At 41.7% G+C, this 18893-nt stretch overlaps 1 protein-coding gene across 2 annotated transcripts in view; it reads left to right on the forward strand.

The window, feature by feature from the left end:
* The window catches only part of REPS2 (RALBP1 associated Eps domain containing 2), a 244308-nt gene that overhangs the window by 193522 nt on the left and 31893 nt on the right, over positions 1-18893 (forward strand). For both annotated transcript variants that reach the window (XM_027533588.1, XM_027533589.1), the window contains exons 16-17: positions 16014-16097; positions 17132-17277. In XM_027533588.1, coding sequence (XP_027389389.1) covers positions 16014-16097; positions 17132-17277 — 230 coding nt within the window. The remainder of the gene's footprint in view (positions 1-16013; positions 16098-17131; positions 17278-18893) is intronic.

Below are 18893 nucleotides of genomic sequence, written 5' to 3' on the forward strand. Positions count from 1 at the left end.
GTTCCAGAAAAACATCTATTTCTGCTTTATTGACTATGCCAAAGCCTTTGACTGTGTGGATCACAAGAAACTGTGGAAAAATCTGAAAGAGATGGGCATACCAGACCACCTGACCTGCCTCTTGAGAAATGTATATGCAGGTCAGGAAGCAACAGTTAGAACTGGACATGGAACAACAGACTGGTTCCAAATAGGAAAAGGAGTACGTCAAGGCTGTATATTGTCACCCTGCTTATTTAACTTCTATGCAGAGTACATCATGAGAAATGCTGGGCTGGAAGGAGCACAAGCTGGAATCAAGATGGCTGGGAGAAATATCAATAACCTCAGATATGCAGATGACACCACCCTTATGGCAGAAAGTGAAGAGGAACTAAAAAGCCTCTTGATGAAAGTGAAAGAGGAGAGTGAAAAAGTTGGCTTAAAGCTCAACATTCAGAAAACGAAGATCATGGCATCTGGTCCCATCACTTCATGGCAAATAGATGGGGAAACGGTGGCTGACTTTATTTTGGGGGGCTCCAAAATCACTGCAGATGGTGATTGCAGCCATGAAATTAAAAGATGCTTACTCATTGGAAGGAAAGTTATGACCAACCTAGATAGCATATTCAAAAGCAGAGACATTACTTTGCCAACAAAGGTCCGGCTATTGAAGGCTATGGTTTTTCCTGTGGTCATGTATGGATGTGAGAGTTGGACTGTGAAGAAGGCTGAGCGCCGAAGAATTGATGCTTTTGAAGTGTGGTGTTGGGGAAGACTCTTGAGAGTCCCTTGGACTTCAAGGAGATCCAACCAGTCCATTCTAAAGGAGATCAGTCCTGGGTGTTCATTGGAAGGACTGATGCTAAAGCTGAAACTCCAGTACTTTGGCCACCTCATGCAAAGAGTTGACTCATTGGAAAAGACTCTGATGCTGGGAGGGATTGGGAGCAGGAGGAAAAGGGGACATCAGAGGATGAGATGGCTGGATGGCATCACCGACTTGATGGACATGAGTTTGAGTGAACTCCGGGAGTTGGTGATGGACAGGGAGGCCTGGCATGCTGCAACTCATGGGGTCGCAAAGAGTCAGACACGACTGAGGGACTGAACTGAACTGATCTCATCTTATGATAACTTGTTTATATAAGTACATTCTCTATTTTGAGGAGACTCTGTGTGAGTAGTAGGTATATGAATTTGAATATCCTTGAATGTCTCTATATGTTTCAATCATAAATGTCACGTGTTTACTGTTTACCATTTGGAAGTAGACTCCTAAGTAATTGGTAGGAGTTTAAACAGCTGTTTTGGTGGGGAAATTAGGCAGTTTTTCTTACAAAGGTTTGCTCTTTAAAGATTGATCGAGAGAAAGGAAAAAAGTATTATGAGAAGCAAAATAAAGTCAAAGCTCTATCAGAATAAAATGGCCTTTGGAAGCTACTTTTAAGAGACCATGCTCTCAGAACTTGTGATGAAGCATATAATATTGCATAATCATAGAGTTATGATAACTCTAGCAATTTTGAGGCTCAAAGAAACCCTTTAGTGAAATACATTATCTAATAGTTTTTTAAATACATCTATGTTCTCTGAATAGTAGACTCTTATTGCCCTTTCTCTTAAGTGGTTATTTTGCTGCATGTAGAATCCTAGGTTGAAGGTTATTTTCCTTCAGCATTTTGAATTATTACCTTCTTCTTGTCTGGCATTTACTTTTGTTGCTGCTGAGTATTCTGTGAATCTATGTTGCATTCCTTTGGAGTGACTATCTTTTCTCTTTGGTGGCTTTTAAAATTTTATTTTCAGTGTTCTGTTGCAACTTCACTGTGATGGGTCTAGGTATAGATTTAAATTTATTTATTCTAGATGATGATTGGTGTGCACTTTCCATCTGGAAAATCATGTCTTTAATTTTAGAGCACTCTCAGTCATGTCTCTGCAGGTTCTTATTCCTTACCTATTTCTTCTATTTTCTTCTGAAATTCATTAGGTATGTTTCTGTCTGTCAACACATCTTTTATTTCTAGTCATGGCTTTTCATCTTTTTATATCATGATCTCTCTGTGTTGGCTGTGGATGAAATCTTTGACTTCCAAACTTATAACTCTTTTTGAGTAACTGTATCTGATTCCAGATTTTATAGTCCATTCTTTTTTATGTCAGTCTGTTCTTGTTTTGCTTTTCCCAATTTGTTTCATAGTTCTCAGTTCCTTTTTGAGATGTATTCCCTACTGTTAACTTTGTGGGTTCTAAATGAAATTATTTTAAAGTTACTTATTTTCAACTTGTTCTGTCTTCATTTTTGTCAGAAGTAAATTCTTAGAGCTGTGTTTTTTCCTTTCATTTTTTTTTTTGAAATTTGCTTAACAGTTTTATTTGAAATTGGAGTTTAAATTTCATTCTCATTTCTCCAAGCTCCTCCATTTCTAGCAGTTCAGTGGTGTCTCTGCCAACCATACCCCACAGCCCTGCACCCATGGGCCTCTAGTCTAGGGCTGGTTCTTCTTCTTGAGGTTCAGCACTTCCTTCCAGTACAGATGTCAGGGATCATGCAGATGATACCAGATGGTGGCTGATCTCAAGACTGGGCTACGATGTTGTATCTGCTTCTGCTTCCTTTCCTAAGTAGGCAGCCCTGAACACCTTCACAGACTTCTTCCTGGCTTTGTAGGTTTACAGGTAGTGAAGTGTCACCTTAGTCTCTGGCTTCAGGGAATGATCTTATTATGGGCCCACTGCCTCATGTGGGGCATTTAAATCCCTTACTTTGCTGTATTTGAGCACTCAGCTCCCTCCACCTACTTCTGAACCCTTAGCCTTGCCTACCAATTTGTGATTTGGCCCCACAAGGATCTTTATCTTGCTGCTGAGTGGGTCTCAGTCTTTAACACTTTTTTGCTTGTGCTGTCATCTATCGTTGCATAGCATTTTACGGAACAGAAAGTTGAAGTTCAGAAAGTAGAAGTGAGGTACTTAGAGCCTCATAGCTAGTAAGTAACAGTGCTAGCTTTTGTAGAAGAGGAAAACTGGGAAAGGTTTCTGGGGAGGTGCTTGAAATTTAATGATAAACCTTTAGAGAAAGAGAAAGAAAAAATTATTCATTGCACATCATAAAAAGTAACTATAGATCTGCTAAGCACAAGTTAATATGGATTTTCAGTCTCTGTGCCCATTTTATAAATATGAAGTATTTCCTAACATTAAGCTAAAATGTTTATTTTTAAAGTGCCTTCCCCAGTGCAGACTTATGTTCATCTTTGCCAAAAGAGCTTTCACATTTTGGTCACTGGACCATATTTGGTATAGCAGAAAGCCAAGTGTATTTCATATCCTGCTTTTAAAGAGGGGAAAAAAAGAGGCAGAAGTTTTACATCATAAATAATTATTGTTTATGCATTTCAAAATTGATTTTAAATGTATACAAACCATTGAGGCTTTGTGATTATTTACTTTGTTAATTTATCAAGTACTTATGTATAGTGCTTATGTGCCAGATGCTCTTCTAAGTGCTTTATAAATACTAACTCATTTAATCCTAGCAACCATGTATAGTAGGTTCTGTTGCTGTCCTCAGTTTGCAGATAAGCAAACTAAGGCACAAAGAACTTCAGAAATTTGCCCAGAGCAAGTAAGGCCTGAAGCTGCTATTCTGCCCCAGACTATCAAGACTCTGAGTGCCACCTCCTCCTACTGTGCTCTACTATGCAACCGTGTCTCAGAGTTATTTTCTTAACCTCTCTCTTCTTAACAACAGAGTCGACACATTATCACTGATACATTTTATATTCTGAAACCTCTTAATAAATTAGCTTCATCCCACCACTAGCAGCTTGTTTTCCTTCTCCTTATTATATTTTGCTTGTGATGTTACTGTGAAAGCTTACTATGCTAGCATCACTCCTCTGAAAGAGTCCTTAAGTTCATCTACTGAGTTCATCAGGTGTTAATGACAGGTGATGATGAGAGGCCCACACTTGGCTGAGAACTGTAGGAACACAAAGGTTGTGATGTGGTCCTTCTCCTTCAGTTCCTTCATTCTCACCCATCGTCTGAAAGCAGTTATGCCTAATGCCCTCCAGCCCATGGTCTCTCATGGTGCATCTATATAACTCTGGCATTTTTTGTGTGTCTCATCTAAACCCATTTCCTCATGCTCTATGGTCAAGGGTTATAGGTGATAGCTGGACACCATGTTTTGTATAACTAACAAGATAGCCCAGTGTTTGCCCTGGGAGGCAGCTATGCCTGATTTCTAGGTTCCTGAATAATGGAATTCTTATTTCTCTTCTCTGACCCCTGTCCCCCACCACACAGTGACAGAAACCAGGAAACTCCCCTAAGTGTCAGGGGAGAAGCAAGTGCAGAAGCAGAGCAGGATGGGAGGGTGCCCCCTGTGCTGTGGTGTCTGTCATTAGGAGTGGACAGTGAAGAACACCCAGAGGGCAGGCCTAGGGAGGAAGCCTGACAGAATAGTTAAGAACATGGACTCGGGGTTCAAATCCTCCCTCTGCTTCTTACTGGCTGTGTGTCTTTGGACAAGTTTACTTAGCCTCTCTGTGTCTCATATCTGTGAAATGAGTATAGTAGTAGTGTCTACTCTCATAAGGTTGTGATGGTCAAGATCTCTAAAGCACTTACTTAGGATGGTGCCTGGCATATGGTCAACTCTCACAACAGTGAGCTGTTATAATTATCAGTACAGGCCCAGCGAAGCAGAGGTGGAGTCTAGCTGGCAAACAGAATTACAGACTCAGGACAGCCAGAACTTTGTGACCACGAGCCCAGAATGAGTACCAGACTGAGTTGTGTTAGAATCATTTTCTTTCCCACATCTGTGATTTTTTTATGGCTGGCCTACATCAGGGGTCAACAAACTACAATCTGTAGGTGAAATCCCCATTTTCATCTGTTACCTTAAATAGTGGAAATGATAAGGAAAAGAATCAGCATAAAGACAGTCCCCCATAAGCTTTTAACCCATCATCTCCTAACATGAAGATTGCGATGCCTATATCTGTAGTTTACGGCTTTACCTGGAGGACCTTTATCTGACCAAGATACTCTTTCAGACTTCACTAGCAGAACCTTGAGCAAATATCCTTTATTCACCTGACAGCTTCAAAGGCTTGCTGTGAGTGGACCTTCCCAACTCTGTTTCTCAACCATAATTAGAACAAATTGACTAAGGCCTTGCCTTCAAGGTGAGGAAGAGGGAAAGAAGCCTGTCCTGGGAAAATAGGATGAATGAGTTCTTTCTTCCTGTCTCCTGAATACCCTGCTCTGCTCAGCAAGTTCTGTAGGTATCCCTTACTGGTGTGCTGGTAAATCTCTCTGATGAAAGAAAAAGCTACTATTTGTAGCCCTTGCCAACATCCGTGTTGTAAATATTTCCTCCGTGGATGATTGCAGGCACAGTGGAAGGGCTGTACGTCATCACTGGCTCATTGGTACCAGCCTGCTCTGTTGTAGACGGCTTTACTTTACCACTGAATCTTTGTGTCAGGATTCTCTGTGCCAGGGGATAAGGTTTTTGTTTTTTGTGGAGTTTGTTTGTTTGTTTTTAAATCTAGGGACTGTTCCAGCCCGGTCCCAAAATGTTAGAAACGAGGCCGTGTTTTTGACTAGAAATGAATCTTCCTCCTTGTTTTCATTTAACTTGTGCCACTAGGTGGCACTTTAAGGACATTACAGGAAATTGGCTTTACTGGATTTATTTTTTAACTTCTTATTCAAGTATAATATGTATCAGTAGGTACACATTGAGTGTGCATCTCAATGAATTTTCACAAGCTCAACACATGTGTTATTGGCACTTATATCAAGGAGCAGAATACTACTGGCACCCAGGAAGTCCCTCTTATGCTATTTTTCAGTTCCAATTCTTATTATTGGGGTTTCCGCTGTTCTGACTCTTAACAGCATAGATGAGTTTTACTTGTTTCCTGCCTTATATAAGTGGAACCATAAGTGTATACTCTTGTGTCTGGCCTCTCCTTGCATGCTGTTTGTGTGATCCATCCAGATTGTTGTATGCAGTTGTAGATCAATGCTGTATAGTATTTCATTGTATATGCAAATATATCACTGTTTTCTACTGTTGATGGATATTTGGGAGGTTTTCAAATTCTGGCAGTTATAAATAATGCTGCTGTGGATGTTCATGTACGAGTTTTTGAGTGGATGTGTGTTTTCATTTCTCTTGGGTCTGTCCCTAGGAGTAGAATTTCTGGGTCATGCGGTAAGCATATGTTGGCTTTAGTGGATGCTGCCAAATGGTTTTATGAAGTCTACTGATTTATACTCCATCAACAGTACTCTCATTTCACTTCTACATCCTCATCAATACGGAGTTTATTTTATGGCTGATTCCTAACTCTTACATAATTTTTATAGCTACCTCTCTAGCCAGCTATTTCTAATTGAATTTTTTTCTGAAGTCACCTTTCTGATGGACCTGGCTCATGCAGGAAGGGCCATGTCAGCCCCAAAGGGGACATTTATCACAGTCTATGTATGAGCTATCAGCAGTTAGAAAAAGTGTTATTGAAACCCTCCATCATTAATACAGAGCAATGGAAGTGGGAAAGGAATTCAACATTATAAGTGTGGTAACACATCAAGTGAAGGTAGGACTTTGAGGTGCACTCTCCCGCTCAAGGTTTTCATCTTTTGGCAAGAGGGGGAAAGTTCCTTATGTTAACTTCTACTTACAGAAGTAGATCCTGTGCCTGGGAAACCAATGATAATTTTCTTCCTGATCAGGATAGCAGCTGCCATTAGTGAATAGCTACTCTGTTCTTGTGCTTAGCACCCTATTGTTGTTCAGTTGCTCAGTTGTATCCAACTCTGCGACCTTATGGACTGCAGTACACCAGGCCTCCCTGTCCTTCAAAGACAGATGTTTCCCTTAATCTTCACAACATTAGAAGTTAGGTGGATTATCCCCTTTTGCAGATGATGAAGCTATGGCTCAGAGAGGTTAAGCCAATGTCCAGGTTATGTACCAAGCAAATGCCAAGCCTGGATTTGACTCCACAGTCTGTGCCCTGTACCTGCTCTGCTCTGTGGCGCCAGTTAACATGGGATGATGATTTTGACTTGTGCACTGGAATATGAAATAGTGTTGGATTCATTACTGGCTCATTGCACACATTGATCAGAGGACTTGCTGTTTGCTGACCTTCAGCTTCAGTACCAGGGAAGCAAGAGTGAAATAAGATGCAGCTCCTGCCTTCTAGCTATCTCTCACAAGTGACTTGGGTCGTGGATTTTGGAAATTGTTCTTACAGAGAACTCAGTCCTCTGGATTTTCTCTCTGAGAGTGACTGAAATGATGGAATTTGTTGTGGCCACTGTGCTGCTGGCCGTTGGTTCTGCAACTTCTATGCCTGGATTTGACCACATGTTTTTCTGGTGTGTCCTTACGCAGCACAGATGGGAGTCAGGTTGAATGACACTGAGGATATCAGTAAGATGCTGGAGATCCCTGAGAGGCTGTAGCAGGATTGTTTGCTCATCTGTCTAGAAATTAGCCTCAGCCTTTGTGATTCCATCTTGGGATCTGCCTGGATTCTTGGGAGGTAAATGAAACTTGAGTTTCTTTTTCTAATCTGTCAGTTGCATGAATATTACAACTTTTAAAAAGTCATCAGTTATTCACATGGTAGCAGTTGGTTTTGCAACTAGAATACTTTTTTTTTAAATGAGATTTGATTCTTTTTTGGTTGCAAATCTGACTTTTAAACAAAAGCCTTATTGCTAAAAATTTTTCCCAACTTCAAATATATATTTATTTGTGAAGCCATATTGCATATACCACGTATTCCCTCCATGGTAAATGGAGAAGAAAACAATTAAGAAACCTGCTTAGTTTTTACTGGTGCACCTGTGGCCTTTTCCAGACTAGGACCTTGGAGACTTGGGTTTCTCATTTCTTAACTGAAGAGTTTGGGCCATCAGTGGTCCCTAGTTGGTCTGGGCAGGCTACAAAAAAAAAAAAATCACCCAGGGAGCTTATTAAAATAGAAGTTGTAATGCTCCAGACCTAGGAGATCCTAATTAAAGAAGTCTGGGATAGTATGTAAAAGTCTGTAATTTATAAAAATTCCCCAGATAATTCTCTTGTGCAGCTCTATTTGGAAACCACTGGGCTAGAAGATCTAGAACAGAATGGAGTTGAGAAGAAACTTCTGATATGTTTGAAGATTTAGGTAATAGTTATGTGCCTGGAGCGGGTTCCAGATGGGCACACTAGTGCAGTTATGATGCGGAGGAAGATTGGAGCCAGACACTGGAAGAGCTTTAACCGGCTGAAGGAGTGTGTTGTGTGCCCAGGCCTGAGGGACCCATCGAGGGGCTTTGAAAAAATACGTTGTGATGAGAAGGTGCTTTGCAAGATGAGTTCCTCAGTGGTATGCAGGATGGATTGGACCAGGGGAAAAACCAAAGGCTGGGAAAAGACCCACTGAAGTTTCTGCAGTGGCCCAGGTGAGGGAATGTAATGAGCAACTGGTCTCAGACAGGCACCATGGGGCCTTCGTGAGCTCATCTGCAACTGGAACCTGAGTTATTTTGTTTTAAGCTCCTTTAAGAAAAAAAAATCCATGATTTATCCATGTTCTTTTAATCTGTTTTACCATAAGGAATGATTTTTATTGTGTTTGTGTCCAGGAGGTTTTAAAGGAGCCCAGTAAATAAATTCATGCAGAGAAGTAGTTGGCAGCAGCAATAACAGCAGCTACTGCAGAGAAAGAGGGAGGCAGGAAGGGAGCCCTTTCTCGCCCTGCAGCAGTGTCCTCACCCTGCTTCACACTCTTGGCCAGGGCGAGGAGGGGGTGGATGTATGGATGTATGTTTGGCTTGAATGGTGTTTGCCTTTCAAATCAGGTGTAATGGTTTTCCTTTGTTCCTCTAAAACCCAGTCTGTAGGTCAGTGTTTCCCCAAGTGTGTTACACAGGACATTAGTTTTGCTGGGTGGTAATGTGAATTATATGAGAATAAGGAGTTGAAGCCAAATAAGTCTGGGGAACTGCTGGGTTAAACAAAGACAGTGGCTTCCTTTACCTCACAGGAGTTCAAAGCATGTGGTGTGCTGTGTGTTCTCTGGATTTCTAAGAGGGAGAGAGACTGTGCAGTGTTTCCTGACCTTATGTGTAGGATCTTTTCCCCTCCAGGTCAGGGACTGGCAAACTGTGACCCACACACCAAATCTGTCCTGCCACCTGTTCTGTAAATAAAGTCTATTCGGACACAGCCACACCCGTTCCTTGTATTTTCTATACCTGGTTGTGCACTCAGCAGCAGAGTTGCAGATTGGCAGCAGAGACCTGGGGAGAAGGCAAAGGCACCCCACTCCAGTACTCTCGCCTGGAAAATCCCATGGACAGAGGAGCCTGGTGGGCTGCAGTTCATGGGGTCGCTAAGAGTCGGGCACGACTGAGCGACTTCACTTTCCCTTTTCACTTTCATGAATTGGAGAAGGAAATGGCAACCCACTCCAGTGTTCTTGCCTGGAGATTCCCAGGGATGGGGGAGCCTGGTGGGCTGCCGTCTATGGGGTCACACAGAGTCGGACACGACTGAAGTGACTTAGCAGCAGCAGCAGAGACCTGGAGACCCAGAGACCGAATGACCTGGACAACTGAAAATATTTACTATTTTGGCTCTGTAAAGAAAAAGCTTGCTAATCTCTCCTCTAAGAAATTCATGGAACTGGTGTTACCTTGGAACCCGGATTGGATGGGTGGTTCTAGCACTGCTTTGTGATGAATCTGCTTAGTTTTTTTTTTCAGGTATTGTGTGGCCATGTTTCTTTGCTGTTGCTTTAAACTGTTTCCTCTCTCAACCATTTGCCCATTGTCTAAGATGGAAGCCAGGATTCCGTGTGTCACTGTTCTTTCCTTTCACTTCCCACACTCCACCAATCTCCAAGGAGGTATCCGGTCTCCAGTCCAAATAGCTCTCGAAGCTGTCTATCTCCACTCTCACCAGACTGGTTTGAATGACCATTGTCTTTTGTCTTGTTTTCTTCTTTAGTCTTCTAATTGAGTTCCCTCCCCCCATTATGGGTCTCTTCCAATCTGTTTCACTCAGCATATTCAGAATAATCCTTCTAAAACCCCAAATCTTGTCAGATTACTTCCCTACCTAAAATCCCTTGTTGACCTCTGTGACCCCCAGGATAAGCTTTAAATCCTCAACATGGATGTACCAACCAAGGTGTAGTCAGGAAAACAGAAACCACTCTAGGTATTTCACACTGAAAGAGATTTCATGCACAGAATTAGGTACTTACAAAAAGAATTAGATGTGCTAGAGGAGTGGAGGTGGGTGAAGGCCAATGCTATCAGGTTTACCACAACTTTTAGGAAGTGTGGCTATTCTAAGAACTGAAGGAAACAGCTGGAAATGCTCAGGCTGTCTGCAGCACCAGAGTCATGATTTGCAGGGAAATGCCTGAGTCCATCCATGGCAAGATACTCTGACTCCTGAAGCCTATGCTTTTCTGCCCACCACTGTCAGAGGAGCAGTAATATGGCTTGTTTTTTCTTATTTCTTTGATTTCATGTGAGTGACTCTCAGTGGCAGCTAGGAACTGTGTTGAAAGGAGATTTTATAAATGTAGTTCACAGGCTCTGATCCCCTTCAGTGCAGGGAAGAGCTTAGTCATGGGGAATGGCGCTGAGTGGCTGATAAAACAAGCCAGGACAACAATCCATAAGACCACGTGTGGTCTACTTCACTGTCCTTCTCCAGCTTCAACTTTCCCATTTTTCTCCACTGTTCACACTTGTTCCACTCTACTAGACCGCAAGTCCCAGACATACTGGAATGTTTTTTAAGAGACCTAAAATAATGAACATTTATATCTCAAAGTTTCTATGAGTTCAAGATTCAGGAGAAACTAATCTGGGTGATTCTGGCGCAGGGTCCCTCATTAGGCCATAGTCAAGATGTCAACTGTGACAGAAGTCATCTGGAAAGCTTGACAGGGCCTGAAGGATTCACTTATAACGTGGCACACTTACATGGCTATTGGCAAGAGGCCTCACTTCCTTCTTATGTGGGCCTCTCCACAAGGCTGTCTGAGTGCTTCAGGACATGGCAGCTGGCTTCTCCCAGAAAAGTTTATTCAAGAAAGAGCCCAGGGAGAAACATACTAGAATGCTTTAACTCCCCTCTTCCAGGAGCACATTGCCTGGTGTCTCAGGTCAGGTTGCCTAAAAGCAGAGCTCCAGATGAGGATTCTTGGAAAGTGGCACATCAGATGTATAAAATAATTATCTGTCTAATTGAATAAGTGAATGATCCCTTCTTCTGGTGGAGAATCCAAATGCTTAGCCTCCCTGGGCCTATGTCCCTTTCTGGGGAGCCAGCTGAGCAGAGCCCATGTTGTCCCATCACAGCTCCTTAGTAGTTCTCAACATCCTAAGTGGCAGCACCGTCTAAGTCCATGTGACTGTCCAAGTTTTTTTGTTGCAAAAGCAGAATGAAAAAATATTTTTCTTTTTTTCTTAATATATAAATTTTATTGAAGTATAGTTGACTTACAGTGTTTCAGATGCACAGCAAGGTGATTCAGTTATACATAGACACATATATTATTTTTGAGATTATATTCCATTATAGGTTATTATAAGATAATGACTATAGTTCCCATTATACAGTAAGCCCCTGTTGATTGTTGCATATCTATTATTTTAAATTAGAAATCTAGCATTCTATTCATACTGTCAGACAAGTAGAATCAATGTCATAAAATTTTTAGTTGGGCAAAAATTCACATTTTCTAAAGCTTTTCTACTACACTTGATAAAGGCTTGAGAAAGAACATCAAAAAAAGAAGAGATGGAGAAATTGGAAAACATAAACTAAATGAAATGGGAGCACCGAACATGAAATAGAAAAAGTAAAACAAACTAGATAAAAGTGAAAGATCATCATATAGTCCAGTTGTTTTTAAACATAGCTGCTGATTTGAAACATATCTGGAGCTTTGGAGAAAAAAAGTGATACCTGAGCATTTGTATTTTTCAAAAAGTTCCAAGATAATTCTGATATACATCTGAATTTTAAAAAGTGATTACAGATTTTTCTATTAAATGGTGGTTTTGGTGATATATAATTCTATTATTTTTTCTGTTGACCAATCATGGTATAATGGTATTAAGTCAGTAATAGCTACATAATCACTAGTAAAAGATGTTTATCAGTTTTCACAATTATTAGCCAGATAAAAAATAAAAGATAATTGCAAGCCATAAGGGGAACATGGTTAACCTAAACAGTATAAAATAATTACACACAATTTTGGGGGTCAAACGGAGTGATGTGGTCAGTGAAAGTGCATGCATGTACATGTTTTCATCCACCCAGCCAGTCTATGTCTTTTGGTTGGTGCATTAATCCATTTACGTATAAGGTAATTATGAATATATGATCCTATTAACATTTTCTTAATTGTTTTGGGTTTATTTTCCTTGTCTTGTGTGTCCTGCCTAGAGACATTTGTTTAGCATTTGTTGTAAAGCTGGTTTGATAGTGCTGAATTCTCTTAACTTTTGCTTGTCTGGAAAGCTTTTGATTTTTCCATCAAATCTGAAGGAGAGGCTTGCTGAATAGTGTTTTCTTGGTTGTAGGTTCTTCCGTTTCATCACTTTAAATACATCATGCCAGTCCCTTCTGGCTTGTAGAATTTCTGTTGAGCAATCAGCTGATAACCTTATGGGAGTTCCCTTGTATGTTATTAATATTTGTTGGTTTTCCCTTGTTGCTTTTAATATTTTATCTTTATCTTTAATTTTCATCATTTTGATTACTATGTGTCTCAGTGTGTTCCTCCTTGGGTTTATCCTGCCTGGGACTCTCTGTGCTTCCTGGACTTGGTTGACTTTTCCCATGTTAGGAAAGTTTTCAGCTATTATGTCTTCAAATATTTTCTCAAGTCCTCTCTCTCTCTCTTCTCCTTCTGGGACCCCTATTATGTGAATGTTGGTGTGTTTAATGTTGTCCCAGAGGTCTCTTAGGCTGTCTTCATTTCTTTGCTTCCTTTTTTCCATATTCTGTTCTGGGGCAGTGATTTCTACCATTCTGTCGTCCAGCTCACTTATCTGTTCTTCTGCCTCAGTTATTCTGCTGTTGATTCCTTCTAGTGTATTGTCCATCATTTTTTGTTCTTTAGTTCTTATAGGTCTTGGTGAACATTTCTTGCATCTTCTCCATTCTGTTTTGGAGATCCTGGATCATCTGTACTATCATTATTCTGAATTCTTTTTCTGAAAGGTTGCTTATCTCCACTTCATTTAGTTGTTTTTCTGGGGTTTTATATTATCCCTTCATCTGGAACATAACTCTCTGCTTTTTCATCTTGATTAACTTTCTATAATGTGGTTTTGGTTTTAGCTGCTGTGGGATTGTGGTTCTTCTTGCTTTTTCTGCCTGCCCTCTGGTGGATGAACCTAAGAGGCTTCTGTAAGTTTCTTGATGGGAGGGATCAGTGCAGTTCAGTCATTCAGTCTTATCTGAATCTTTGCAACCCCATGGACTGCATCACTCCAGGCTTCCCTGTCCATCACCAACTCCCAGAGCTTACTCAAACTCGTGTCCATCAAGTCGGTGATGCCGTCCAACCATCTCTTCCTCTGTCATCCCCTTCTCCTTCTGTCTTCAATCTTTCCCAGCATCAGGGTCTTTTCCAATGAGTCAGCTCTTTGCATCAGGTGGCCAAAGTATTGGAGCTTCAGCATCAGTCCTTCCAATGAATATTCAGGACTGATTTCCTATAGGATTGATGGGTTTAATATCCTTGTAGTTCAAGGGACTCTCAAGAGTCTTCTCCAACACCACAGTTCAATTCTTTGGTTTCTTTATGGTCCAACTCTCACATCCATACATGACTGCTGGAAAAACCATAGTTTTGACTAGATGGACCTTTGTTGGCAAAGTAATGTCTCTGCTTTTTAATATGCTGTCTAGGTTGGTCATAGCTTTTCTTCCAAGGAGCAAGTGTCTTTTAATTTCATGTCTGCACTCACCATCTGAAGTGATTTTGGAGCCCAAGAAAATAAAGTTTGTCACTGTTTCCATTGTTTCCCCATCTGTTTGCCATGAAGTGATGGGACCCTATGCCATGATTTTAGTATTTTGAATGTTGAGTTTTAAGCTAGCTTTTTTCACTCTCCTGTTTCACTTTCATCAAGAGGCTCTGTTCAGGGCCATTCTAGTTGGCCACATCTGGCTGTTCACCCAGCTTGCAGCTGGAATGTCACCTTTGCCTGAGTCTTGGTCATCCACAAAGCCAGCTGTTCCTATAGGCTCCACATGTCCTTGACAGAGTCCTTATTCCCCTGAAGCCTGTTTGCCCACTCATTTCTCTGCCTTTCCACTAGACTTCAAGCTCCTCATCGGCAAGGTCTGGGGCTTATTTATCCTTAAACACTGGTTCTAGTACATGCTCTGCCTGTCATGGCTGTTGGATAAATATTTCTTGAGTGAATAACACTCAGGCCCAAGAGTGCTGGAAGCCATATAGCATAGTGGTCACAGCCCAGTTTTGGGACCTGAAGCCTGGTTTCACACTCTGCTATTTCTATGATCTTGGGTGAATTCCTTGCCTTCTAGATCCTCAATTTCCCCTCTGCTTCCTAGGGCTGTGATGATGAATGCAATAATCCATGCAAAACACCTAGAGCAACATGTGACACATAGCAAGGTTTTGGTAGTTCATAGTATACATTTATTAATAACAGTAACAGCAATGGTAATAATACAGTTAGCCTTAATGGAAAGGAGAAAGCTATAAGAAAAACTTGGAACTAGAAATCAGGCATGTTGAGTGCCTGCATCGTGGGTTTTGAAGAGGCAGGGAGTGGGAGTGCGTTGGGCACCAAGGATCCAGGGCAGGCAGTAAAGATGGGCTTACTCTGGGAAAGAGTGAACAGGGAGGGAAAAATGGAACAGGAGAACCCCAAACCCCACATCTGAGGGATAAGAGGAGCCATAACAGGAAGAGAGAATGATTCCAAGTAGGACACTGGCTCATCAGATGCAAGGGACAGGAGCTTTACAAATGGGGACAAGAGTGCCGAGCTGGACATTGGTCTCTGAAGACTAGAGGCAGCTGGGATGTGCTGAGGGCAGTTGGCAGGAGAGGTGGAGAGGAGTAGGGTCAGAGGAACGAATAAGCAGGGCTCCAATAGAGCTTGGAGAGGGCCCAGTTAGCGATGAAGTGGGTGTGCTCAGGCCACAGCTTGTGTGTTGCAATGTGTTTCTGTGATGCAGATTAGTTTGTGAGTCTATAAAGGACTAATAAATAACGTGGAGGTCATATTGGTTCACATGTTAACATTTTGCATCACTGGCTAATAGCTGCTGAAAACCAAAGACTCTAGTAGCGCCAAATGTAGCAAGCCTGGGAGATAGGGAGCTGCATGGGATGTCCCTGCTCCCTGGGCTCTGCCACCGGGCTGTGTGGCCCCACTGTCTTGCAGGCCTTTGGGGCCATTCCTGCCCAGTCTTTGTGTTTTTATTCACAGACTCCATATCCCTCAGCAGCCAGAATCCTTCTGTTTTCTCCCTCCATCATGCTTACCCTTCTCCTTTTTTTTTTAAAGGTAAACAGTCATATCTACTAGTGTTTCTTTATCAGAAATTGAATATAAAAAAATTCAGTGCTTTTTATTACAATTGTTTTTCTTAGTGCTTGAGTTGAAATTTTAATTTCTTTCCCCTACTTTTCCACTAGGCCTTGTTATTTTTAGTTTGCACTTTCAGAGCATTAGTTTTTAGTAATACATACATCCAATTATAGAAGACATTCCTCTTACTCCTTTTCCTAAGACTGAACAGTGCTGGGAGGAGAGATGGGAGGGAATAGCAGGATCTAGAGAAAGTTTTCTCAAGGATTGCCAGACTTGACCATCCTTGGCTGTCTCCCCTTAGTAACTATTTTCCTAAGCTCTCTTTACTACATATTTAGGTGGTTATGTTTTTGCTTTTTTTTTTTCCTTTCTGTGATCTTTTGCTACAGTCGGAACAAGCATCTGAGGCTGAGGTGCATCCCCAGCTGAACAGGGCCCCCTCTCAAGCTGCAGAAAGTAGTCCAACAAAGAAGGTAAGGCCAGCATGAGGACATTACTGTGATGGCCTTGTGACCCCTCCCCTAGGCTGCTTGCCTCTATTAGCTGAGAGACTTAAAGTTTTCATGCCCTGACATGATGTTTATGATCCAGATTTCCTTGAATCTGGGTTCTTTGTGAAGATTAGGGTCCTGATGATTCCCGGGCTCCACCTTGATGTCTCTGACAGTTTGTACTTCCGTCTTCAACCTCTAATCTAAATATGGTGGCATTGCTTTTGTCAAGACCGAGAGGAGCAATGGGGAGGGCCCTTAGCAGGACCCTGCACCCTACTAAACCTCGAGGACTGCCTAGGGGGCCTGGGTAGTCTCCCCTTTCTAGTCTTTGTGCCACAGTTTACCCTTGCCCACTGTGTCACCGAGTCCCAGTGCATTTGCTCACTCACTCACCATGTTCTCCATTCAGCTTCTCCCCCTCCTCTCTTCTGCCCCATTTTCTCAGGACCTCCTCCCATCACAGAGCATGTGCCTATGCTTGGGAGGACAGATGGGGTAGGGCCTCCAAGAAAGCAGGCTAGCTGCCTCCTTCCAGAAGACACAGTGGCTCACCAGCTTGGCTTGATGTAGGAGCTGGGGGTAGGAGAATGAGGAGTTTATGATGAAGACCTCTACAAACTTTAAAACTTAGAACTTATTTAGAACATATTCCCCAAAGCCCCAAAGTAAGGCAAGAGAGAATTTTGTCTTTAATAAGGAAAGGCCTCGTGATGTGAGATGCACACAGCATTTAAAAAAGAAAGGAGAGGAGGTAAAGAGGGCACCTGATTCCTGTGTCCTTCTAGGTAGCAAAAAGGTAATAGGCTGCAAACATGGGAAAAAAAAAGAAGGAAAGGCCCCTGGAATCTGATGGTCCCTCCAGGTCTTGCTAAGCCACAAATCAGCCAAGTGTCCTTGGATGTGGAGTTTGAATAGAGCGCATGACTGACTGTGGGGACAGGCCAGGAGGAACATAAGGGCATTGACAAGATGAGTGGCATTTACTTGTTTAACTTTTTTTTTTTAATCCACAGGAGATACCATATTCTCAACCCCCATCGAAGCCCATCCGTAGGAAATTCCGACCTGAAAATCAAGCTACAGAAAATCAAGAACCGTCTACCACTGTAGGCGGGCCAGCTTCTGTAGCAACCGTGAAACCCCATCCAGCAGTCCAAAAGTAAGTAGAACAGATAAATGCGCATATAGTCAGAACTTTCATTTTAAATCTGCATATTCTTATGTAAATGTAAACTTATGTTTACACTCAACCCCTTGGACTGGTGTGATTTTAATGGTTATAGTCTTACCTCACTCATTTCTGTGATAGTATTACAGTCTCCCAGTCATGTAGAAAGAGGATTTCTAAGTGATAAGACTTAACCTCCCAAGGAGTGTGTGAATCACAGGCTGGGGTGTGTTTCAGATTGGTTTGATTTCCTTCCCCTCCTCTCTCCTCTTCCTTTCCTTCCCACCCTTTTTGCTTGTTTTGGCCTGTGTTTTCCTGGGAAGAAGACAGTACTATAAATGACAGTTCCCCTCTTTACCTGTCTTATCTCATGTCCCCCTAATGCATGTGACCAGCTTCAAGACCCTCAGACCTGACTTTGAGTAGATGCAGCATGTGATTCCTTTTCATTCCCATGAAGAGGTTCTGTTGCTGAGCATCTCAGCACAGAATGGTCACATGCAGAGCCTTTAAGATAACTTTCTGTAGCTGAATAGAGGGTAGGGACACCTGTGGACATGATCAGGGACCAAAAAAACCATCGTCTGGACAAGCCATCCTTCTCCAGAAGACTTTGACTTTAAGAAGAACCATCACTTGCCTCAGTGAAATTGAGTGAGGGCAGAAATTGAGGGCAGAAACCTGCTGCTATGTGTGACTTCAAGTGAGCCTGACTAGTCACTAACACAGATGCTTGGGATGTGTCATAACACTGCTCCTTACAGGTATCAGGGTCTGCTGCAGAGTTTCTCCTGCTTACACTGTTATAGGAAGAAAAGTAACAAGTTCTCTGGGTGTAGCTTGCTGATGAAGTCAATCTTCATTCTGAATCTGTGCAGCACTCTTCTTTAGGTGATAGCTTTTGTTTTTTTTTTTTTTCCAAATGGACAGTTCCCTAGTGGTATTAGTGCATCAAGGAAGTATATTTTATCCTTAATGGTCCCTGAGAGCTTTGGCCATCTTCCAGCCACCCTCCAGTCTAGAGGATGGGTCTTAGAGATACAAACGTGTAAACTTTCTTTGATGTTCTCCCCAACTTTTCACGGTAATCTGTACTTCACATCAGTGCTGGCTATGTGACAACTGAGTGGTGGCTATGATATCCTCCAAAGTAGATGGGAGGGCCACTGGTGGAGTTCAAGCAGAAATCTTTGTCTTTTTTTTCATCTTTTTTAAAAAGCAACCTTATTTAGATGTGTTTCATGTAACGTCCAATTTACTCTTGTAAGTGTACACTTCAGTGGTTTTTAGTATATTTATATAGTTATACACTCATCATAACAGTCTAATTGTAGAACATTTTCATCGCCCCTAAAAAGAGATTCTGTGCCCATTAGCAGTCACTTTCCACTCCCACATCCCAGGCAACCGTTGTCTATCAATACTTTCTGTCTTTATAGATTTGCCTATTCTGGCTATTTCATTTAAATGGAGTCATATAACATATGACCTTTTGTGACTGTCTTTTTTTACTTAGTATCATGTTTTTAAGGTTCATGCATGTTGTATAATAAGTCAGAACTTAATTTTTTAAAACTGCTGATTAATGTTCCATTATATGGATATAT

This window comes from Bos indicus x Bos taurus, chromosome X, assembly GCF_003369695.1.
Source record: "Bos indicus x Bos taurus breed Angus x Brahman F1 hybrid chromosome X, Bos_hybrid_MaternalHap_v2.0, whole genome shotgun sequence".
In the NCBI taxonomy this organism is placed as follows: Eukaryota; Metazoa; Chordata; class Mammalia; order Artiodactyla; family Bovidae; genus Bos; species Bos indicus x Bos taurus.